The sequence below is a fragment of the Microtus pennsylvanicus genome, chromosome 20 (genome assembly GCF_037038515.1).
Source record: "Microtus pennsylvanicus isolate mMicPen1 chromosome 20, mMicPen1.hap1, whole genome shotgun sequence".
NCBI lineage: Eukaryota > Metazoa > Chordata > Mammalia > Rodentia > Cricetidae > Microtus > Microtus pennsylvanicus.
Window position 1 is genome coordinate 11,663,106 of NC_134598.1, and position 25,401 is coordinate 11,688,506.

General features: G+C 37.6%; 2 protein-coding genes across 2 annotated transcripts; both read right to left on the minus strand.

The window, feature by feature from the left end:
- Positions 1-421: 421 nt before the first annotated feature.
- LOC142838821 (olfactory receptor 9S13-like) lies at positions 422-1,369 on the minus strand. The gene has a single exon (XM_075954471.1). It carries the CDS (start codon positions 1,367-1,369, stop codon positions 422-424), a length of 948 nt encoding a protein of 315 aa, XP_075810586.1.
- A 10,088-nt stretch (positions 1,370-11,457) lies between these two features.
- On the minus strand, positions 11,458-12,402 carry LOC142838741 (olfactory receptor 9S13-like). The gene has a single exon (XM_075954351.1). It carries the CDS (start codon positions 12,400-12,402, stop codon positions 11,458-11,460), a length of 945 nt encoding a protein of 314 aa, XP_075810466.1.
- Between the last annotated feature and the right edge of the window lie 12,999 nt (positions 12,403-25,401).

The window sequence follows — 25,401 nt, forward strand, 5'->3', positions numbered from 1 at the left end:
TTATTATGAGAAAATATTTTATGTCATTTCATGGAAATAACTTTTCAAATTCAAGGAAAATGTATAATTTAATTTACATATAAAATTTTGAAATAAGATACATAAATATGAACTAGACAAGCATAAATGATACTGACCATCAAATTTTTTGTTAAATAAACCATAGAAAGATAGTTTTAATCAATTTAATATATATATTTAATTTGGTAGTAATGCATCTAATTATAGTTTTGAAATTATGTAATACCTAGTTATAACACTATTGTTTTATACAATAAACAATGAAAATCTAGGATATCACCAAAAGAAAAAAAATAAAGTTTAGAATCCAAAACTTTGAAATACCTTTGATTGAGCTATGCCATAAATTATTGATAATGTTGCTTTTAGTTGATTCCATAGTTTTGAGAGAAACTTGCAGTCAATGCCAACGCATTTTTCTTAGTAATATCTTCTTCAAAGCATTTTTTACCTCTGTATTTCTTAAGCTATAAATCAGAGGATTCAGCATTGGGATGATAAGGGTGTAGAACACAGCCACGATCTTATTTTTCTCTGGTGAGGAGATGGACCCAGGCTGGGCATACATGAAGAACACAGTTCCATAGAATAAACTCACCACAATGATGTGAGAGCTACAAGTGGAGAAGGTCTTACTCCTGCCTTGGGTTGAGGGGATCTTCAGCACAGTGGAAAGAATGTACCCATAGGAAACCAGAATGATGGTTGTGGTGGAGATGATGATGAGAGCAGAGAGAATAAACAGTACAATCTCATTCACAAAGGTGTCAACACAGGAGATCTTAATCAGAGCTGGGACATCACAGAAAAAGTGGTCCAGCCTGTTTTCTCCACAGAAACGCAAGCTGAAGGTGAATCCTGTTTGTATCATGGAGTTTATGCATCCACAGATATAGGAGCCAGCCACCAAACGAATACAAGCGGATTGAGACATGCGTACAGTGTACAGAAACGGTGAGCAGATGGCTGAGAAGCGGTCATATGCCATCACGGCCAGGAGAAAACCTTCTGTCCCAACAAAAAGAGCAAAGAAAAAGAACTGTGTTGCACACTCATTGTATGAAATTTTCTTGTGCTTGGAGAAAAAAGTAGCTAGAGTTTTGGGTGCAATGACTGTGGAATAGCAGAGATCTAAATAGGATAAATTTTGAAGAAAGAAATACATAGGTGTATGAAGTCTGGAGTCTATTTTAATGACAATTAACATGCTGATATTTCCCAATATAATGGTCAGATAGATAAGCAGGAACAGTAAGAATAAGGGAACTCGTGCTTTTGGAGATACCGAGAATCCCAGCAGAATAAACTCTGTCAGCTCGGAGTCGTTCCTGCTCTGCTCCAGGTTCATAACTGAGACCTAGCTGAAAAAAGAGATCACAGGGCACTGTGGTCAACTTGTGGTTCCTTTTGGGGAAAATGCTAATATAAATTGATTCATTTTTAATAACTCATTTGACAAGATAGTTTTGAATTTAGATTAGCCAGTGCAGTGTCAAAGATGAAGCCATCCATTAACTCTAACATCATAAGCCCTGATATAAATTGAGAAGTATGAATAGAGGAAGGCACACTTCTGGATTGGATGCTACTCAGTCAAGTTAGGACACTTAGGAGTTTTCAACCTAAGTAACTCTAAGATGACTTCTAAACTCTCAGTACATCCAAGTCCTCTTCTGTAGGATGGGAACTGCTAATAATACCTACTGTACGAGGTTGTTTCAAGGATTGCAGGAAACAGAGAATGAAGCAGTAGTATTTATAACAAACCAAACACATAAAATTAGATAGTAGTCAAATACTTAAACACATACACATACAATTCTTTGAAATTTAGAAACGAGAAATCTGTTGAATCTACTTCCCCACCAAAAGACATAGTGAACTTGGTTCTTTTAACACAATAATTTATGAAGAAAAGAAACTATAAAAGTGAAAGAGAGCAAGGAGGGGCATGTTGGAGGAAAAAACTTAAGTGTGGAATGATGTTTTTACATTTTAATCTAAAAAAATTAAATAAAAAGTTTCATGTGTACGTAAAGACATTGGGACACAGGAGGTTGCAGTTTCACACGGTGAAGTAAAGCACCAGCCTGGAGAAATGTCATCCCAGTGAGAAATCAGTCCCGTGTCCCCTGTACCTGCCTGACATAGCTAACGTCTGTGTTCTACATCACTTATTGCTCATCTCCGAAGGTCAGTGGCTTCTTTTTGGGAAGCCAAGTCCCAGCACTTCTTTTCTTTGTCCCAGCTTTAAACATATAAATTATTTGTTTATGTAAAATGTCGTGGTTGCCACTTATTATTCACTTCCCCAACAAGAATCATTTTTCTCTGTGAATATTCTAAAAACACAAAATAAATAAATCAGGTTTACTTCTTTAGTAAACATAAATGCTTACTATTAAATAACAAAAAATACATCAATAACGAATTAATGGCAAAAATATCTGAAAAGCTAAATCTAAATAGAAGAATAGATTTTATGATACTGAGGGCCTAACTTGTCACATTTAATTTCAGATTGGCAAAAACAGTTCCTTCTATTTGAGGAACTTTTAATGAACTTCTGAAGTTGAACATTTTTATTTCGAAATCTTATAAATTAAACATACAACAGAGAGAGAAGAAGTGAAAGTGACTTAATTTCGGTCATATTTTATGAAGGATAAAAGTATTTCTTTACAAAATCATGATATTTGGTTCACATAAATTTGGGTTATGCTGGGTGGTGGTGGCACATGACTTTAATACCAGCACTCGGGAGACAGAGGAAGGTGAAGTTCTGTGAGTTCGAAACCAACCTGGTCTACAAGAGCTAGTTCCAGGACAGGCTCCAAAGCTACAGAGAAACCCTGTCTAGAAAAAAAAAAAGATTATAATCCCTGCCTTTTATGTCTCTGACTACTTTATCTCAACAATTCAGTTAAATGTTTAATTCCATGTCCTTATTTTATTATCAGTAACTTGTGTAATAGAAAATTGATTCAGTAGATTGTCATAGGGATTGCCCAAAGTTATATATAAAAAGTAAGTAAAATATCTAGCCCTTATAAAATGGAAAGTCCTGAATAAATAATTCATAGTTGAGAGAATGAACTGAGAAACAAGAATTATTTGCTAAAGTAAAATAAGATCTACATAAAAACTAATTTTTTTTACTTTTGAAATACAGATCTGGCTACCTGAAAAGCCTCACTAATGAATTTAAAAGCTTATTGCTTTTTAAGTCATATTGAGAAAAGTATAACAATTAACAAAAGTATTTTATCTTTCATATAGATTCTCCAAGCATCAAACCACACGCACCAAACAGACCTTTTTGATTTCATATATAACATGTCCTCACCTCATTACCCTCAGAAGAAATCCCTACACTGGGTTTTCAGCTCAAACTCAAGAATACCTTTTTATATTAGTAAATGTAAAAGTGAAAGCATCATAATATCCAGCTGTATAATACTCTCAAACCAGAAAAGCAAATCTGAAATTTCTTGAATATACACATATATTTCTATGAAAATAAAATAAGTCCCAGAGGTCAATTAGGTCAGCATTTGGTGTATTTTCTGACTCACTGGAATCACCTGGGAAGTGTTTTGTTCTTATTTTTAATTAATTAATTATTAATTAATATAAAATTGTAAAAGTCTAAATAGGACACGGTGAGTTTAGGATAGGAATTCTTCATTGTCTGATTACTAATGACTCTTATAATTTCAGTTTCTATGAAAAAGGTTCAAAGATAAGTAGAGTAGGCTACAGTGCTTCCAAGTAGAATAGATATTTCCTCACTCAAAATTCACCATTGATCATAAAGAATTTTTGAACGAGTATTATATTATTTCACAAAACTGCTTCTAGGAGTCCCTGCATTTATTTAACAAAAATGAAATATTATGAATTTTTTCTCGTTTCTGATGTCAGTGTATTCTGAGAAGTGGATCACACAAACCTAGTACTGTTCGTTGTATAAATACTTATTTAATAATATTGATGCTTGAAATAAAAATTGTAAATTCAATCAGAAAATGTTGATGTAAAAGAGATACGAATACATGATATTTTTCAAACTTATAAAACTCTTTAGCTGGGGGCTGGAGAGATGGCTCAGCGGTTAAGAGCATTGCCTGCTCTTCGAGAGGTCCTGAGTTCAATTCCCAGCAACCACATGGTGGCTCACAACCATCTGTAATGAGATCTGGTGCCCTCTTCTGGCCTTCAAGCATACACACAGAAAGAATATTGCATACATAATAAATAAATAAATATTTTTTAAAAAAATAAAAAATTAAAAAAAACTCTTTAGCTAAAAAAACAATAACAATAAACCCCCAGAAGATTAAAGGACAAAAATCTATATTACTAATCTGCAAAATAAAAAGTACTTGAATTTTAATTAAGAAATAGGATTTAGCAATTTGAACAATACTGTACTTCATTTGTTTAAGGTGTATGAACAACTGGAAAAAAGATGCATAATTTTGTAAGGATATTTGGTAGATGCTGAATTATTCTTGTGTTTTAATATTCACTTTTTAAGATGAGCAAATACTTATAGTGGTTTTTTTACAAAATTATGCATCTTTTTTCCAGCTGTTCATACACCTTAAGCATCCTCCGGAATATTAACCTTCATCAGGCGATGAAAGGAGACAGAGACAGAGACCCACATTGGAGCACCGGACTGAAATCCCAAGGTCCAAATCAGGAGCAGAAGGAGAGAGAGCAGGAGCAAAGAACTCAGGACAACGAGGGGTGCACCCACACACTGAGACAATGGGGATGTTCTATCGGGAACTCACCAAGACCAGCTGGCCTGGGTCTGAAAAAGCCTGGGATAAAACAGGACTCGCTGAACATAGCAGACAATGAGGACTACTGAGAACTCAAGAACAATGGGTTTTTGATCCTACTGCACGTACTGACTTTGTGGGAGTCTAGGCAGTTTGGATGCTCAACTTACTAGACCTGGATGGAGGTGGGTGGTCCTTGGACTTCCCACAGGGCAGGGAACCCTGATTGCTCTTCGGGCTGAGGAGGGAGGGGGACTTGATTTGGGGAGGGGGAGGGAAATGGGAGACGGTGGCAGGGAAGAGACAGAAATCTTAAATAAATAAATAAATAAATAAATAACACAAGAATATTTTTACACATTGTAAGAAAGAAATTGAAGAAGCTATCAGAAGATGGAAAAATCACCCATGCTCTTGGATCAGTAGGACAGATATGGTAAAAAAAAAAAGCCATTCTAACAAAAGCAATCTATACAGTCTACACAATTCTTCACAGATATTGAAAGAACAAACTTTAGTTTCATATAGAAACACACAGAGAGATGCAAATCACAGGATAGCTAAAGCAATCCTTAATACTAGAAGAACTGTTGGAAGTATTTTTATTTCTGTCTTGAAGTTGTGCTATCAAGCTATGAATAATAAAAACAGTAAAATATTGTCACAAAAACAGACACATTGATCAATAGAATAGAACTGAAGACCCAGTCATAAATCCATAGACCTATGGACACCTGATTTTTGACAAGGAAGCAAAAACCACACACAGGAAAAAAGACATCATCTTTAACAAATGGTATTGATAAAACTGGAAGACTCCAAATAGATTCATATTTATCACCTCACAAAAAATTCCATAAAGATCAAAGACTTTAACATAAAACCAGATATACTAAACCTGATAGAAGAGAAAGTGGGGAATAGCCTTGAACTCATTGTCTTAGATGAAGACTTTCTGAACAGAACACAGCACAGGCACAAAAATCAACAAATAAATAAATGGGACCTTGTAAAGCTGAGAAACTTTGCAGTAAAGGACCCTGTCGTTCAAAGCAGTGGCCTACAGAATGGGAAAAGATTACTTTAAATTACTATCTGATAGAAGGCTAATATTCAAGATATATAAAGAACTAAAAAACAAGGATATCAATAAAACAAAAAATCAACTAAAAATGGAGTGCAGATCTAAACAGAGAATTCTCAGTAAAGGAAACGTGAATGACTGAGAAACACTTAAAGAAATGTTCAATATCCTTAGTCAACAGGGAAATGCAATATTAAATTACTTTACTCATGTTACAGCCACCAGAATGATTAAAATCAATAAAACAGGTAAAATCTCATGCTGGTGGGGATGTAGAGAAAGGGGAACATTCATCCATTGCTGGTAGCACTATGTCACTAGGGAAATCAGTGTGGCATTCCCTCAGAAAAATGAGAATCGATCTATCTCAATATCCAGCTACACCACTTTTCGGTATAAACCCAATGGATATTTTATCCTATCAAAGAGACACTTGTTCAACCATGCTCATTGCTGCTGTATTCATAATAGCCAGAAACTGGAAACAATGTAGATGTTTCTCAACAGTAAAATAGATACAAAAAAGGTAGTGTATTTACACAATGTAGTAATAATCATCTGTTTCAAACAACAACAACAAAAAGAAATCATAAATTTCCAGACAAATTGATGGATGTAGAAAGCAATCACCTCAAATGAGATAACCCAGACCCATAAAGACAAATAAAGACCCAGAAAGTCTTCATCTAAGACAATGAGTTAAAGGCTATCCCCCACTTTCTCTTCTATCAGGTTTAATATACCTGGTTTATGTTGAAGTCTTTGATCCTTACGGAATTTTTGTGGGGTGATAAATATGAATGGTACATATTTGTTTATATTTAGATATTAGCTGCTAAGTCATTGACAACCAAGGTACAAAACTACAGAGATTAAATATAGAGTAAAGAAATAAGAGGAGACGTACAGATGGCTCTAGGAAAGAGAAGTAGAATAGATCGTTTTTAGGCATGTTGGGGGAGACTATAACAAGAGGATCAAGTGGAGAGGGGGAGGGAAGACAGAGATGTGGGAGTAAAGACAGTTAAATATGAAAAGAGACAGTTAAAAGGAGTAGTATAGAAACCTAATGCAGTAGAAGATTCCTAAAATATATGCATATATGAAGATGATCTAAAAATTGCCAAATAATAGGGCAGACAGAACCCCAACTGGGCATCTCTTATCATCAAATGAATCTTCCCGTACCAGGATTGGGTTACCTCTAATTGAGTTGTTGGCCATAGAAATCCCATGGGAATATCCATATTACCTAGACCTTAGTCCAGTCTGTAGATTTTTTTCCATAAACTGAAGGCAAGCCCCACTAACAAAGACAATACCATCGCAGCATATTGAACCTTGAGAAGTTGGGCTGGTTCCTACAGAGAAAGCCTTTACTCTGCAGATGTGGAAGCCAACAGTGAGTATTTCAATCTTGACTTAAGGTTAGAGAGTTCAAGACTGTAAAGGCCAAATGTGTTCACTAGATGTGTTTTGCTCCTCAAGGCCAAATAACATAATGTTTGACCAAAGGCATGGTCACTAGATGTTTTACTCCTCAAGGCCAAATAACAAGATGTTTGATCAAAGGTGTGGTTACTAGATGTTTTGAGAATTAAGGATGTGATTATGCTTGTTTGTTTCTTGAACCATGGTAAGGAAGCCAAAAGACTTTTTCTTTTGACTTCTTCCTTTTTGCTTTGAGTATAAAAGGTCTACGAAAAATAAACTCAAGTCTGCTAGATTATTTGCTCAGATTCCTCCTGATTCTATCTTTTGACTTTTGCCTCTTTTTTTTCTTAATCTTTGGATAGCTGTCATGGATTAAGTAAAATGCTGCAGGATACCTAGCTGTTGCAGTGGAAGAAACACTGCAGGTCCCTGTCTTATATTATTTTATTGTTATCCCTTAGAAGCCTGTTTGTTTCCTAATGAGAGACAGAAACAGGGTGGATCTGGGTAGAAGGGGAGGGAGGTAGAGATGAGCTCCAGGAGTAGAGACATGGGAAACTATAATTAGAATATGTGAGAAAAAAATCTGTTTTCCATGAAAAAGAAAAATATACACATTATAGTATTGAATGTATGTGTTGTGTGCACATATTTTACATTCTCAAACAAATATATTTTAAAATATGTAGTTAATGTAACTACATACTAGTTGAGGGGTGTAGCAAGCTTTTTCGGCAGCTGTCACCACAGGAATAATTACATGGGAACTTATTATTAGTTATGACAGCTTGGCCTTTAGCTTAGGCTTGTCTCAACTAGCTCGTAACTTAAACCATTTATATTAATCTACATATGTCACATGACATTACCTCTCATCTTGAACCATCCTTTTCTGCTCATCTGGCTGACAACTCCACCCTTCTCTCTGTCCCTGGAAATCCTGCCTAACCTCTTCCTGCCTAGCATTTGGCCATTCGGCTTTTTATTAAATAAATCAGAAGGCGCCTTGGTAAAGACATATATTCACAGTGTAAACAAATATTCTGTAATAGGGGTAAGGACTAGAGAAAGAGTAGGAAAGGGGAGGGAGGGGAAACTGATTGGGTTGTGGAAAATCAACTAATATAAATAAATAAGTATTAATAATTTAAAAAAACAAGCAAAAAACTCTTCTTTCATGATGTATCAATAAAACATAAAAACCATGATGTAGGGTTTTCCTATATCAAACAATTCCCTAAAAGAAACTACTTAATTTATTTGTTTTTGTCAAATTACACTTTCACGGGTATAGTCCATAATAATCATGGCAGCACACAGGCAGACATGCTACTGGAGAAGTAGCTGAGAGTCCTTCATCTGGATCTGCAAGCAACAGAAAGAGAAAGCCAGTGGGTTTGGCTTGGACTTCTATAGCCTCAAAGCCTACACCCAATGACACATTCCTCTAACAAGTCTACACCTACTCCAACCAGGCTGCAATTCCTAATCCCTCCCGAGTAGTGCCCACTCCCTAATGACCAAGTATTCAAATATATGTGCTTATGGGAGCCATTTTTATTCAAATCATCACATCATCCTCATAGCAATATGCAAACATAACTCAAATCAACATAAAAAGAACAAATTAAAACCAAAGTATTACTATGCAATTTTACATATGTAAAATTTTATACATGTAAAACTTCACATATAAAACAATACATAATGGTGATGACTATAAATTACATATATTTTTCCATTATAAATAATATTTTAAGTTATTTTTGAGAATTGCTTACATTTGTACAATGTATTTTAGTCATATCAATTCACTACTACCTTCCTCTAACTCTCTCTTGTGCCCCCCACACCATCTCCTCCTTTTTTTCTTAAAACAGGTCTTCTTATGTTCTTATGGCTGGATTTGTATTTTCTGTGTACCAGGTTGGCCTTGAATACACAGAACCTACATCTGTATGCTAGGTGCTAGAATTAAAAATGTGTCATGACTGAAATCGTCTATTTCTTGGTTATTAATAACATTGAGTCCTATTACTGCTGCCCATTTTCATGTGGATGTGACTATCTACTGGGACATAGGCAGCCTAGAAGCTGCCATGTTCTCAAAAAAGAGTGAAACTTCCTTTGGTCAACCAAAGGCTCATACCCTGGTCATGTAGGAATATTGATTGTATGATCTTGTCTAGATCTTGTTCATGTAGCCACAAATTGATGAATGCATTAGCCATGCCATGTCAACAAGTCATAATTTTGTAGATTTTACCCCATCGTTTTCATTCTTTCTTCTCTGTCTTCTACAAAGTCTCCTGAGCTAGGGTGTGAGACAAGGGCTTGATATGAATGATTTATCCACAAATGGTTACTCATTTACTTGTACACGTGCTTTGACTTGTTATATATCTGCATTACCTACTGCAAAAAGAAGTTTCTCTGACAAAGGTAGAAGTAACACAAATCTTTAGCAATAAACATAGCTATTTAGAAGGCAGTTTGACCCCATGACCAATTAGCAAACCAATAGCAGTAACTTTCCCTTTAGGGTCTGTGAGTTCCCCAGTCATGGGATTTTGGCCAATTTACAGTATAAGACATTAAATCCCTCATGTGGGGCAGACTTTATATAAAATCATAAAATGTTTGACTACCCTCCTACCAGTTATATCACTCTTATGCCAATGGGCACATCTTGCCATGTAAGTCAGTGTTCTAGCATGTACAGATCAGCAGTTAGAGACACCTATGATTTCTTTTCTCTCTCAGCAGGTTGTGTAACACCTTTTGGAACTATATAAGCTATCCAGAAGGGAGAATGCTCCATCTACAGTTGAAGTTGGCTTCTCTATGTGTTATAGGCAAAGTGAGTAGTGTCTTCAGTAATAACATTATACCACCTAGCTATGATGAGCAAACTAGAGTAACTGCAACAATATGTTCCATTTTGGGTGCCTCTGGCGGCAAAGAGGTGTTACAATTGTTTACACTACATTATATTACTTAACTGTGTAAAGGTGTGTTACTTTTGTTTACGCTGTATTTGTTTAATGATACAAAGATTAATTATATAAAGATGAGTTGCGTCTGTTTTACCTGACCTGCCTAAGGCACCTGATTGGTCTAATAAATAGCTGAATGACAAGCCGTTAAGCGGAGAGGGATAGTTGGGTCTCATAGGCTGGAGGAATACATAGGAAGAGAAATCTAGGCTCAGGGACAGAAAAGACGAAGGAAAGAATGGGGGAGAAGGGGAAGGACACACCGAAGGCCAGAAACCACTCAGCTGCCACCCAGACCCAAGAAACAGTGAAAGTATGATATACAGAAGGAAGAAAGGTAAAAAAGATCCAGGGTAAAAGGTAGATAAAGAGAGGCAGGCTTATTTAAGTTAAAAGAGCTAGCCAAAAACAAGCCTAAGCTAGGTCTAGGATTCACAGCTAATAAGGTTCTGTGTCATGACTTGAAAACTGGTTGGTGCCCCCCCAAAAAAAGCCTTGTAACCTCCTCATTCCTGAACAACAGTCTAAATAAGTATCTAATGGTTTGATTTCTGATGCCCCTAACCACCAGGATGAGATTATTATTTTTACTCTGATAGGATCCAATGTTGGGGATTTGTTAGTGAAAGTAAGAAATTGGTGGCCATATAATGTTTTAGGGTCAATTACAAACAACAAAAATCTACAGATGGAATGAAAATTGAGTCAGACTTGTTTGGATGGCATTTTTATATTTTCACTCTCTCGGTCCTTTGTGTGGTGTTGAAATGATGAAGATCTAGGGCCCTGTAGAACAATAGAGAATTTCTCTTTTGCTTAGTTGGGCTTGACCCAGGAAGCGAAAGATGACATGACTCAATTTCATTGGTTGACATAAAAAGTGTAATATACATATATGGCAAAATTTTAACAATTACATGAAAATAATTTTTTATATTTGCTACCTAATCAATTGAAATTTCATTATAAAGTGAGAAGTTATATGCTTTCATATATTCAGTATAAACAAAATAATGTTCTATGCTTTTTTTACTAGAATTATTACTCTATGAGACTTATATAATTATATTTGTGGTCATCTACAGCTTAGAAAAGAAATTTTGTTCACTAAATAAAGGTTTCATAAATATCACTGAAAACATTTCCCACCTAATATTTTTTGTACAGCATCTTTGACATCTTTGTTTCTTAGACTGTATATTAGAGGGTTCAGCATGGGGATTATAAGTGTGTAGAACACAGATACAATCTTGCTTTGCTTTGGGGAGGAGATGGACCCAGGCTGGGCATACATGAAGAACACAGTTCCATAGAATAAACTCACTGCTACTATATGAGAGCCACAGGTGGAGAAAGTCTTACTCCTTCCTTGGGTTGAGGGGATCTTCAGGACAGTAGAAAGAATGTACCCATAGGAAACCAGAATGATGGTTGTACTGGAGACGATGATGAGACCAGAGAGAATAAACATTACATTCTCATTCACAAAGGTGTCAGCACAGGAAATCTTAATCAAAGCTGGGACATCACAGAAAAAGTGGTCCAGCCTGTTTTCTCCACAGAAATGCAAGCTAAAGGTGAAACCTGTTTGTACCATGGAGTTGATGCATCCACAAATGTAGGAGCCAGTAACCAACTGAATACAGACCTTTTGGGACATGTGCACAGGATAAAGGAGAGGAGAGCAAATGGCTGAGAATCGATCAAATGCCATGACAGCAAGAAGGAAGCATTCAGTTGTAGCAAACAAAGCAAAAAAGAAGAACTGGGTGGCACAACCATTGTAGGAAATTTTCTTTTCACTTGTCAAGAAGTTGGCTAAGGTTTTGGGAGCAATGACTGTGGAATAGCAGAGATCCAAATAAGACAAGTTTCTAAGGAAGAAATACATAGGTGTTTGGAATCTGGAGTCCATCTTAATAATCATTATCATGCTGACATTCCCTACCACAGTAACCATGTAGATCATCAAGAACACTAAGAATAAAAAGACTTGAAACTTTGGAGGGGCTGTAAATCCCAACAAGATGAACTCGGTTATATCTGAGTAATTCCTCTTCTGCTCACTCTTCATAGCTAATATGATGATAAAACTTGAAATGGCAAAATATAAACATAAGAGTCAGAATTTTAGTAAAAATAACTGCCCACTCAGCATGGAAGCACACTTACCTTGTTCATTTTACTTTATAAAACATCAAAGACATAAACAATCTCCCCATTGAGTTGTTTAATCCACTGAAGGTTTTTCATTATACTTACCTATAATAAATGCAAATTGGACCTCTAAATTCTATTGGGAAAACAGAAATTCCAGAAAAATGTCTGGAATCAGGAAGTTTTGTTTTGAATTTTCCCATAGATTCTATCACCTGTTTACTGCCATTAAATTTTGTGACCATAAAAGGTTGATATTTATTAGGTACATCATAATCTTTCTAGAATATATAATATGTGAAGAATTATAATGTAATTATTTTTGAATAAATTTTAAGCACATATTAAAACGTTATTCGGTTTAGATAGTTTTATCAACAAAATAAAAAGTAACATATATCATAACACACATGTGTATACATACACAGTTTTATAGATGAAAGGGAGTCTCTCCAGTTTAGACAATTTTATCCTTACACAATAACTTCATGTTATTATTTCCTTTGTTGTTCATCCATAAGATTATTTAAATGCTTGAAGGCACAACTTAACTGCCAAAGACAGTCATTATTTTGCTTATATTTCCTAAATGCAATGAAACAAGACTCTCATTTTGCACTCCCATTTCTCCCTCCCTCCTTCTTCCGTTTCTTATTTTCTTTATGCATTAATTCACTTTTTATTTCCTATTTTATCCTTCATTCTTTCTTTTTTCAAACTATCCTTCCTCCTTTCAATCTTTATTAATAAAAAAATGCAAGTAGAGTTTTCTTAACTCTTTAGCAAAGAAATCTTCCTTTTAGAAAGAACCCTAATTATATGTACAATGATACATACACTTGTAAGATGAGAAGACAACACAAGACACTTAAAATATAGCTGCTATTTAAATAGTAAAAGTAAGAATTTAAGCAAGCTTCAGTTATCTCCATTTAATCATATACTGTTAAAATTGCAGCATATTGCCGGGCGATGGTGGCGCACGCCTTTAATCCCAGCACTCGGGAGGCAGAGGCAGGCGGATCTCTGTGAGTTCGAGACCAGCCTGGTCTACAGGACCTACAGGTCTTCCAGGACAGGCTCCAAAGCCACAGAGAAACCTTGTCTCGAAAAACCAAAAAAAAAAAATTGCAGCATATTATTAAGTAAAATAAAGCATAGACATAAAGAAAGGAAGGAAAGTTTTTTTCCAATCTATGATTTAGAAGAATAGTTTTAAGTGACTTAGGGTAACTAGAGTGAGAAACATGCTTGTCTACTATTCAATAATCTATCACAGAGTAGAAAAGAATGTGTGTAATCAATAGTTCAATCACATGCTGTCAAGCTGACTTTTAAATCGCATAGTCACGTGCATTAACTTACAACATCTTTACTTAAGCCAAAAATGCTTCACAATTGCTCCTGTTGGTACTAGAATCACACTATGAAACTTTCATATGCTAGCACATTTTGAACCTTTGATGTATATATATCCAGAAAGAAATTTCCCATGAGGATGGAAACCAAGGAGCTAGGCAGGCAGTGCCTCCATATAATTTCCCATGGAGATCAAAAGGCTCTATCATCATTAAAATATTTGTACCATGATGCAAAAAAGAAACAAAAGGAAAAGAAATAGAGTGAAGGAAATAAGGAAAGAAGAGAGAAATTCATCAGACCTTTGGGAAATTAAAAGAGCTCTCTGGGGAACATGATAACTGACTTTCTACACAGAAGATACTAATAACAGTGATACAATGTGGCAAAAGGTACACTTGGACTATATTTCTTATAGTCCTGATTAACACAGAGAAGTTCATTAATATCTGGAGAGATTATAGATTTACATTTATAGAGCCATTTCTTGTGTGGTTGTGTGTTATATTCAAGTGTGTCTTTATGCATGTGTGGGGCATATATTTTTGGTACACTTGCTTGTGCACATAGATGTGGAAGCCAGAGTGTGACTTCCAGCATCTTTCTTTTCTTTTTTCTTTTTTTTTTTTTTTGCAGACTCTACAAACTTTAGTTTGTTTGTTCTTAAAATCACCGTTAATGATCACCATCAGATCATGAACGATTTCTCTTTCTTTTCCTGTTTTTGGAAAAATGGACAAAGAACATAATGAGTGAACTTTGACCAAACTGCGTCTTTTTTTTTTTCAAGACTTGACAAGTAACCCAAATTTTTATTTTCAGGATCCCTTAAAAACGCTATTGCTCCCAGGTAGCAGGAGATAAATTTAGGAACACAACTTCCAAGAGGTGGGGTAGGTGGCTTTCGGTCTCTCATTGGGTTATGGATATTTGTCATTGTTTACAGGGGTTGGTTACAAGTTGTTATTTTTTTATTTTTATTTATTTATTTATTTATTAAAGATTTCTGCCTCCTCCCCGCCACCACCTCCCATTTCCCTACCCCTCCCCAGATCAAGTCCCCCTCCCTCATCAGCCCAAAGAGCAATCAGGGTTCCCTGCCCTGTGGGAAGTCCAAAGACCTCCCACCTCCATCCAGGTCTAGTAAGGTGAGTGAGCATCCAAACTGCCTAGGCTCCCACAAAGCCAGTACGTGCAGTAGGATCAAAAACCCATTGCCATTGTTCTTGAGTTCTCAGTAGTCCTCATTGTCCGCTATGTTCAGCGAGTCCGGTTTTATTCCAGGCTTTTTCAGACCCAGTCCAGCTGGCCTTGGTGAGTTCCCGACAGAACATCCCCATTGTCTCAGTGTGTGGGTGCACCCCTCGCGGTCCTGAGTTCCATGCTCGTGCTCTCTCTCCTTCTGCTCCTGATTTGGACCTTGAGATTTCAGTCCCGTGCTCCAGTGTGGGTCTCTTACAGCATCTTTCTCAGTCACTTTATACCATCAGTTAGTTTGAGATGCTCTAGAACTAAGTGTGAATGTCACCACTGTAGACAGATTGAATATCCATTGGCCTTGGGTTTTTCCTTTGTTCCTGCCCTGTTCTCCAGAGCTGGAGTTCCAGATGCTTGCCACCACACACAGTGTTTATATGGGTTCTGTACAGACAATTTATTCTGAGCCAATTATAAACACAATGTGCTGATATTAGTCACGAGGCAATTAATATAAGATATTTTTAGTAAATTGAAACCATGTATTTTTAAAACTAGATGAACTAACAATATAGGCTACCAAAAGTATACATAGGGCTGCCATCTTGAATTCAGGCAAAGGAAGTAGTTTTAAAAGACTCCAGAATTTTGGTTAGAGGACAAGATTGGGACAATAATGGAAACTGACATAGATAAATGAATGGAAAAATTGGCCAAGTAAATGGCTCAGTTAGTAAATTGGGTATCATAACCAGCTGAACATAATGGCATGACCTGTAACTCTAGCACTGTGAGTGTTGTGGGTGGAAACTCTTGGATCCCTGAAGTTTATTGACCAGGCAATCTAGATCTCGATAAACTGATGAGCTTCAGGTAAACTGAGAGATCCATTCAATGTGATTCAGGATAGACATTCATTTTCATCCTCTGCCTACACACATATATGTAAGTATTACCGGTAGTCTCACATCCCCAGGATCGACAGTAAAAAGTTCTCTTCCCTCCACACTGGTGAAGTAATGAACGATCTCTATGGTTTCCTGGGCATACACACATAGGGTAAGCCATAAGGACAGATCTAGCAATTTGGTTGGAGCACCAACCAAATTGATCTTAGGAAAAGTATCCCTAATTCTATGGCTCCAGCTGAGCCTCCTCCAGGGCTTGACGGGAGGAAGTCATGCCTATCTCTGGAGCTGCGCTTTGATTGAAAATGTGCTCTATTCCCCAGGGGACCCCAGCTCCCAGGCCTAGTTTGCAGAGATCTGGGTATAAGATAGGTCACCAGTCCTCTTGTGAAGCATGTGAGGTACTCCAAACGATGTCATTTCATTCATTGATTACCGTCCGGGTATAATGAAGCAGCTGATGGGGTTGGAAGCAGAGGCGGTGCTCCTGGGTGGGGCGAACAGGATCCCAGCTGTTAGGAGCAGGAAATGCATCTTGGCTATTATCTACAAAGAGAAAAGAAGAGAAACTTGTCTAAGGGGAGCGGCTTTTTTTCCTCCTTTCTTGGACTAGACTAGGATGTTATATTAACCTGCCTTATCAGCCTTCCTGGGAGCCAATGAGGGTCTTCTTCTGTATGACCATTGAATGCAGATCATCGACCCCATATTAGGACTGGTTGGGTCTTTTCCATTGAGCTGATAAAGGGTCATGCCACTTTACCATGGCTTGACTTTTTTGCGTCTCAGGATGCCACAGACAATCTGCTGTAGATCTTTCATTTTTGTCCAAAGAAAATTAAGAAGAAAAAGAGCATGATGTAAAAGATTTCGAGGAGCCCCTCGTGGGTCATAGAGGTCCCCTTTACTTAATTTACGGAGCATAGACTTTAAGATCTGGTGGGTGTGAGGGCCACCAGATAATCTAAGTCTGAGCAGGTCACCCAAAAGAAGTTCTTTACTTCTTCCAACCATTATCACCTGGGACTCTGGCCAGCGAAGAATTTCAACAGAGGCTGGAGTCTCAATTGTTAACCTGAGAGGAAGCAAGGCTGCAGAAGAAACCACAAGCAGATATCACCAGATCCCCACCCAAGAACAGACCATTCAAAAAGAAATTCCTGGCATTCCAAGCACTGTAGGTAGAAACACCTGCCAGCCCACAGTCACCAGGAAACCCTAGACGAATGTCAGCCAATCAGGGGTCTTAAAACCTCAGAAACCCCTCACTCCCACCTTTACTACTATAAAACTCTATTCTAATTGAGCTCGGGGCTCTCCAGTTATTCCAATACATTGGACATGCGGAGAGGCTGGGTTTGCAAACTTGATTAAAATAAAGGCTCTTTGCTTTTACATATGGGACTCTAGGTTTTCCTGTTGGCTTGCGGGGATTGTGGATTTGGGCATAATAGCGGGCATGTTCAACAATGCCTTGACCCTGAAGATTATAGGATATACCAGTAATTTTTTTCTTTCTTTTTTTTTTTTTTTTTTTTTTTTTGATTTTCGAGACAGGGTTTCTCCGTAGCTTTTGGTTCCTGTCCTGGAACTAGCTCTTGTAGACCAGGCTGACCTCGAACTCACAGAGATCTGCCTGCCTCTGACTCCCCTGTGCTGGGATTAAAGGCGTGTGCCACCACCACCCGGCTCAGTAATGTGTTTTATATAAAGGTGTTGGCAAAATGACTGGAAGTTTTTCCAGTGTACCCTAGACCATTATCAGTTTTGATTACCTTAGGCTTGCCCAAGACAGAAAAACATTGCAGGGTGTGAGCAATAACATTTTTTGAGGCTTCTCCTGCCTGGAGTGAGACAAATATGAAGCCACTAAAGGTGTCAGTTGTGACATGTATGTATTTGAGTTTTCCAAATTCATTTAAATGGGTGACATTCATTTGCCAAACCTCATTGGGGATGATGTGGTACTAGAAGGGAGATCCATTGAAAGACCCCCAGTGTGTGGAGACTCTCACTCTAGTCTCGGGATAATACGACTGAAAGACCCTCGACGAGGACCTTTTTTCGGGAAGAGACCTCCCCAACACCAAGGAACAGGCCGAGACTGCACGGATGCAAATCGCAAGAGGTTTATTGAGTAGACACAGGTACCTGCGGGCGGCAAGATCTCTCGGCCTGCCAACTGGAGGGCGGGCTTTTTATAGGAAAGAGCAAAAAGCAAGTTTACAGAAGCAAAAGCGTGGTTATCGGAATGGGGGGGGGCATGAATGGTTTCCTCTCTCAGCATGGATGTCTGGCAGCAGTCATCCTGTTCCTATCTCATAGATATCCTGTTTTGCAGTCAACCTGCTTTGTTGATGTCCTATCTTATCAATATCCTGCCTTGCAGTCTTCCTATCTCATAGACATCCTGCTCTCTCAAGCACATGGGATGTTCTTACGAGAGCAGGCTGGCTGCTGATCCGGAGAATTTTTTTAAGCAAACAGGACGTTCCCCCGGGAGCATGCTAGCTGCGGGTTTTGAGGAGGGGGTCTGTAGGGTCTTTCAACGACCCCCCAGTAACTCACAAGAGACCTTCCTTGCTGCAATCACTCAAGGTTTATTGACAGGACAGGAACCAGTGCACTGAAGCCAAAACTCATAACCCATGCAGGGGAAGCGTTCTACCCCAGTAACCGGGAGAAGGGGTTTTTAAGGGAAGAAATCACAGTCCAATATTCCCAAGGGGGTAGGAAGGGCATCATAGAAGATTCCAAAAATACCAATGATAATCACAAGGGGGAAATTCTCTGTTTCTCAAGATTATTCTCAAGATTACAATCTAATTTTATCTTCAGCTATTTCCTGAAACAGAGTCACTAAACTGGCTAATCCTAGATTTCTGATACTTCTCTCCCTACTTAGATTTTTGGCTCTATTTTTTCCAGCTCGGAGGGTGCGGGTCTGGATTTATCCAGGTCTTTCACAAGCAGTCAAGTCTGCTATATTATTTGCTCAGAGTTCTTCTGATTCTACCTTCTGTCTTTTGTGTCTTTCTTTCTTAATCCTCATGCCCCATTTTAGGTATTGTTCGACAAGTCGGCTGGTCCCAACATGAAGATACCAAAAGAGAAACATAAACATCAACCCAGCCAAAAACCTTTGCTCTAGAAGACTGTCCTTCCTGCAAGATATGATAGGACAGTGATTGCACAAAGCTTGTGGGAGTTACCAATCAATATATGACTTGATGTAAGGCCCACTCCACAAGATGGAACACATATCCAACACTGCTTGTGTTATCAAAACTAAATAGTCCAGGGACCAAATACTGCTGTTCTAAAAAACAACACAAAACTTTTAGCAATAAAATTACTCTTAATGCTATTCTACTATACTCATAGATCAGTGTTGTGCTTAGCCATCATAAGAGAAGCTTCAAAACCCAGCAGAAGAGGAGGCAGAGTGTAAGAGCCACAGGGAATGGAGAACTCCAAGAAAAGAAGGCCCTGTAGATCAACAAGATTGATGCACATATAAACTCACGCAACTGAGACAGCATGCACAAGGCCTTCATGGGTCTGCCTAGTTGGGGTCCTACAACTGAAAGAAGTGGACATATGACAGCGACCCTAACCACTGGGAACAAACTACTCATGGGGTAGGCTGCATGCTCAGTACTAACTGGGCAACACAAAACAAACTCAATGACATCTTTCGAGGTTTTTTTTTTCCCTAGTGCTCTGGTAGAGCTTCAACTTTTTTAAAAAAATATATTTTTTATTTTTATTTTATTTAAAACTATATTTTTCTTTTCTTTTTTTTTACTCTACATGTGCTTTGTGTATCTAATATGGCATAATTTAGCATTTTATGGGTTTCCTGATTATGCAGATGAGTGTGTCTCAAGCTTTGCGCCTTCTCTTGGGTTCTTTTCCTTTGATCATTCATTTTGTCCAACTCCTTGTGTTAGTTTTTATTTTATCTTATATTATTTTATCATTATCCCTTAGAAGCCTGTTTGTTTCCTAAAGAGAAACAGAATCAGGGTGGATCTGGGTTGAAGAGGAGGGAAGTGGAGATGAGCTCTAGGTACATAAACATGGGAAACTATACTTAGAATATGTGAGAAAAAAAATCTGTTTTCATTAAAAGAAAAAAGAAAAATATATGCATTATAGTATTGAATGTATGTGCTTCATACCCATATTTTACATTCTCAAACAAATATATTTTAAAGTATGTATTCAATGTAACTAGATACTAGTTGAGGGGTGTAGCAAGCTTTTTCCGCAGCTGTCACCTTACAAATAACAACATGGAAACTTATTAATAATTATGAAAGCTTGGCCTTTAGCTTAGGCTGGTCTCAACTAGCTCATAACTTAAACCTTTTATATTAATCTACATTCTGTCACTTAGCATTACCTCTCTGTTCCCCTCATCTGGCTGACAACTACACCCTTCTTCCCAGAGTTCACTCTGTCCCTGGAAATCCTGCCTAACGTCTTCCTGCATAGCTATTGGCCATTCTGCTTTTTATTAAACCAATCAGAAAGCACCTGGGTAAAGACACATCTTCACAGTATAAACAAATATTCTGTAACAGGGGAAGGGAGGGAGGGAGGGGAAACTGATTGGGCTGGGGGAAATCAATGAATAATAAATAAATATTAATAATTTGAAAAACAAACAAAAAACTATTCTTTCATGATATATCAATTCAACATGAAAACCTGTGATATAGGGTTTTCCAATATCAAACAATTCCGTAAAAGAAACTACCTTAGTTTATTTGTTTTTGTCAAATTACAGTTTCACAGGTTTAGTCCATTATAATCATGGCAGCACACAGGCAGACAGGCTACTGGAGAAGTAGCCGAGAGTCCTGCATCTGGATCCACAGGCAACAGGAAGAGAAAGCCATTGGGCCTGGCTTCTATAACCTCAAAGCCCACACCCAGTGGCATATTTTTCTAATAAATCTATACCTACTCCAACAAGGCTGTACTTCCTAATCCCTCCCAAGTAATGCCCACTCCCTAATGACCAAGTATTCAAATATATGTGCCTATGGAGACATGTCTCTTCAAACCATCACATCATCCTTGTAGCGATATGCAAACAAAACTCAAATCATCCTAAAAAGCACAAATTAAAACCAAAGTATTAATATGCAATTTTACATTTGTAAAAATTTTATATATGTAAAACTACACATATAAAACATTACATAATGATGACTATAAACTACATCTAATTCCCATTATAAACAATATTTTAACTTATTTTTGAGAATTGCTTATATTTGTACAATGTATTTTGGTCATATCAATCCACTACTACCTTCCTCTAACCTGCTCTTGTGCCCCCCCCACACACACACCCTCTCCTCCATTCTTTGTGTCTTCCTTCTATGTTGCGGGAGGTCCTCCCACTCCTCCAGCCTATCGCCGCTGAGATACCAGCCCCTTGGGGCGTGGTCTCTCTCCCTTTAAAAAAGCGGCCACTTCCTCTCCTCTCTTTCTTCACTTCCTGCTCCGCCGGCGACTAGACTCCTGGTCGCGTAGAGGGCTGTTGCCTGGGACAGTGATCTGTAAGTTTTCCCCTTTAAATAAATATCACCCTATTAATCATAATCCCAAATTGGTGTGGCATTGTTTGTGACTTACGCCTTCACTTCTACTCTTTTATTTTTCTTAAAACAGGGTCTTACTGTGTACTTATGGCTAGAATTGTATTTTATATGTACCAGGTTGGCCTTGAAATCACAGAACCTACATCTGTATGCTGGGTGCTAGAATTCAATAGGTGTCGTGACTGAAATCATCTTTTTGTAAGTTCTTAATAACCTTGGGTCCTATTACATCTGCCCATCTTCATGTGGATGTGACTATCTACTGGGATATGGGCAACCTATCAGCTGCCATGTTCTCAAAAAAAGAGTGAAACTTCCTTTGGTAGGCATCAGTTTCCAATGTCTGGTTCACCAAAGGTATGGCATCAGGTGCTTAGCTTCTGGTCATGTAGGAGCATTGATTATATGATCTTGTCTAGATCTTGTGCATGTCACCAAAACTTGATGTATGTATTAGCCATGCCATGTCAACAAGTCATAATTTTGTAGATTTTACTCCATCATTTTCATTCTTTCCTCTCTGTCTTCTACAAAGTCTCCTAAGCTAGGATGTGAGACAAGGGCTTGATATGAATGATTTATCCACAAATGGAGACTCATTAACTTATTCATGGTGCTTTCACTTGTTTTTTTTTTTTATTGAGAAAAGGGGAAAAAAAGTTTCCCCCTCCTCCCAGCCTCCCATTTCCCTCCCCCTCCCCCCACTCCTCTCCCCCTACCTCTCCAGTCCAATGAGCAGTCAGGATTCCCTGCCCTGTGGAAAGTCCAAGGTCCTCCCCCCTCCGTCCATGTCTAGGAAGGTGAACATCCAAACTGGCTAGGCTCCCACAAAGCCAGAGCATGAAGTAGGATCAAAACCCCGTGCCATTTATCTGCATTAAGTATATAAAAAAAGAAGTTTCTCTGACAAAGGTAGAAGTAACACAAATCTTTAGCAATAAACATAGCTATTTAGAAGGCAGTTTGACCCCATGACCAATTAGCAAACCAATAGCAGTAACTTTCCCTTTAGGGTCTGTGAGTTCGCCAGTCATGGATTTTGGCCAATTTATAGTATATGACATTAAATTCCTCATGTGGGGCAGACTTCATATCAAATCATAAAATGTTTGATTACCCTCCTACCAGTTATATCACTCTTATGCCAATGGGTACATCTTGCCATGTAGGTCAGTGTTCTAGCATGTAAAGATCAGCAGTTAGAGACACCTATGATTTCTTTTCTCTCTCAGCAGGTTGTGTAACACCGTTTGGAACTATTTAAGCTATTCAGAGGGAGAATTCACCATCTACAGTTGAAGTTGGCTTCTCTATGTCTTACATGCAAAGTGAGTAGTGTCTTCAGTAATAACATTATACCACCTAGCTATGATGAGCAAACAAGAGCAATTGCAACAATATGTTCCATTTTGGGTGCCTCTGGCGGCAAAGAGGTGTTACAATTGTTTACACTACATTATATTACTTAACTGTGTAAAGGTGTGTTACTTTTGTGTACGCTGCATTTGTTTAATGATGCAAAGATATGTGATTAATTATATAAAGATGAGTTGCATCTCTTTTACCTGGACAGCCGAAGGCACCTGATTGGTCTAATAAAAAGCTGAATGGCAAACAATTAAGCAGATAGTCTGGTCTGATAGGCAGAGAATAGATAGGAGGAGAAATCTAGGCTCAGGGACAGAGAAGAAGAAGGAAAGAATGGGGGAGAAGGGGAGAGACACACGCAAGGCCAGAAGCCACTCAGCTGCCACCCAGACCCAAGAAACAGTGAAAGTATGATATACAGAAGGAAGAAAGGTTAAAAAAAACCCATGGTAAAAGGTAGATAAAGAGAGGCAGACTTATTAAAGTTAAAAGACCTAGCCAAAAACAAGCCTAAGCTAGGTTGAGGATTCACAACTATTAAAGTTCTGTGTCATAACTTGGAAGCTGGCTGGTGGGCCCCCAAAAGCCTTATACACCTCCTCATTCCTGAACAACAGTCTAAATAAGTATCTAATGGTTTGATTTCTGATGCCCCTAACCACCAGGATGAGATTATTTTTACTCTGATAGGATTCCATGTTGGGGATTGGGTTAATGACAGATAGTATGAAATTAGTGCCTATGGAATGTTTTTTGGTCAATTATAAGCAACAAAAAATCTACAGATGGAATAAAAATTGAGTCAGACTTGTCTGGATGGCATTTTTATATTTTCACTCTATCGGTCCTGTGTGTGGTGTTGAAATGATGAAAATCTAGGACCCTGTAGAGCAACAGAGAATTTCTCTTTCGCTTAGGTGGGCTTAACCCAGGAAGTGTATGAAAGTCAACAAGCACAGAAAGGTGAGTTGCAGAAATAAGTTTTATTACAGGATTACAGATGGGAGCTGGAAAGACAGAGGGTAGAGCTGCAGAAGAGCAGAAATGGGACCCAGGGTATGGAGTTAATAAGGGTTTACTAAAAAGAAGAACTTGAGGTCTTAGTGGGTGATCAACTGTTACATTTATGCAGAAGCTGATTTTTGTGATAATATTGTTTAAAAACAACTCTATTTTCAATAAAGAATTTTAAAGTTTATTATTTCTGTAAAATAATTTATGTAGAACAGATATCTCTCATAAATCCTAGAATAAGAAAATTTCTGCCTCAGTTTCCAAAACTAATATTTAAAAACGCATACCCAAACCATTGTAACAAAAAATTCAACATGAACATTTTAATTAGTTACTATTTTAGTTAGGTGTGAATGAGATAAATGTGTGAACAATCAACTTATCCTTGATCTTGCTTTCAGATTTTGTACTACGCATTCTTAGTGAAACTTTTTTCCATGGAAAATAAAAAACAAAAATAGCAGCTCCTGAATATTGATATAGGTCAGAAAAAATTATCCTAAAGCAATCACACACACACACACACACACACACACACACACACGGGGAGAGAGAGAGAGAGAGAGAGAGAGAGAGAGAGAGAGAGAGAGAGAGAGAGAGAGAGAGAATATTAAGTCTGTGTCTTAATTTCTTTTTTGGTAATTGTGATTAAATACTCTGACAAAATCATCTTAGGAGAGAAAAGATTTATTTGAGCCCATATTTTCAGGTAACAACCCATCATTTTTGCTAAACCACAGTGACAGCTACTTGAAACAGCTGTTATATTTTATTCATAGTCAAAAGGCAGAGGGCTATGAATCCTTATCCTTAGACCTCTCTCTCTTTTCAGTCAGTCCAAGACCCAGCCAATGAAACGATGTCACCCTTTTAGAGTGCTGGTCCACCCATTTAGATTAACCCAGTGAAGAAAATCACACACAGGCATGTCCACAGGCCAATAGAATATGTACAAGGAGGGCACTGGAGTCCCTTCCCAGGTGACTTCAGGTACTACCAAGTTGACAATTGAAAATAATCATGAAAGAAAGATGACAGGAACAATTTTAATGTATAAAAGGTTTTTAAAAAACACATAGTTTCATAACAAAAATTATTAGAATGTTAAATGAAAATAGAAAGAGAATATGTATAACAATAATGGCAAAATATCAAATGTGTTATGTACCAGGGCTGGCTACATATCTGTAACAGCATTCAACAATGATTGTCTCTACTCTGAGTGACTATGTTTTTACATTGCTTCACATGTACTGGGCTATGTATTTAGCTAATAAAATTTCTAGAACCATTTAGGTATTTGTGTCAACCAAGATTCTTCAGCATCTAGTCCTACAGTTTGCTCCTTTGGACAAAATGATATTCAAGGCCAACTAGTACATATATGGTATTTACATAGGGGCATTTATTGCTTGTTAATCATCCTCTCCTGGGAAGACTTTAGCAAATGTC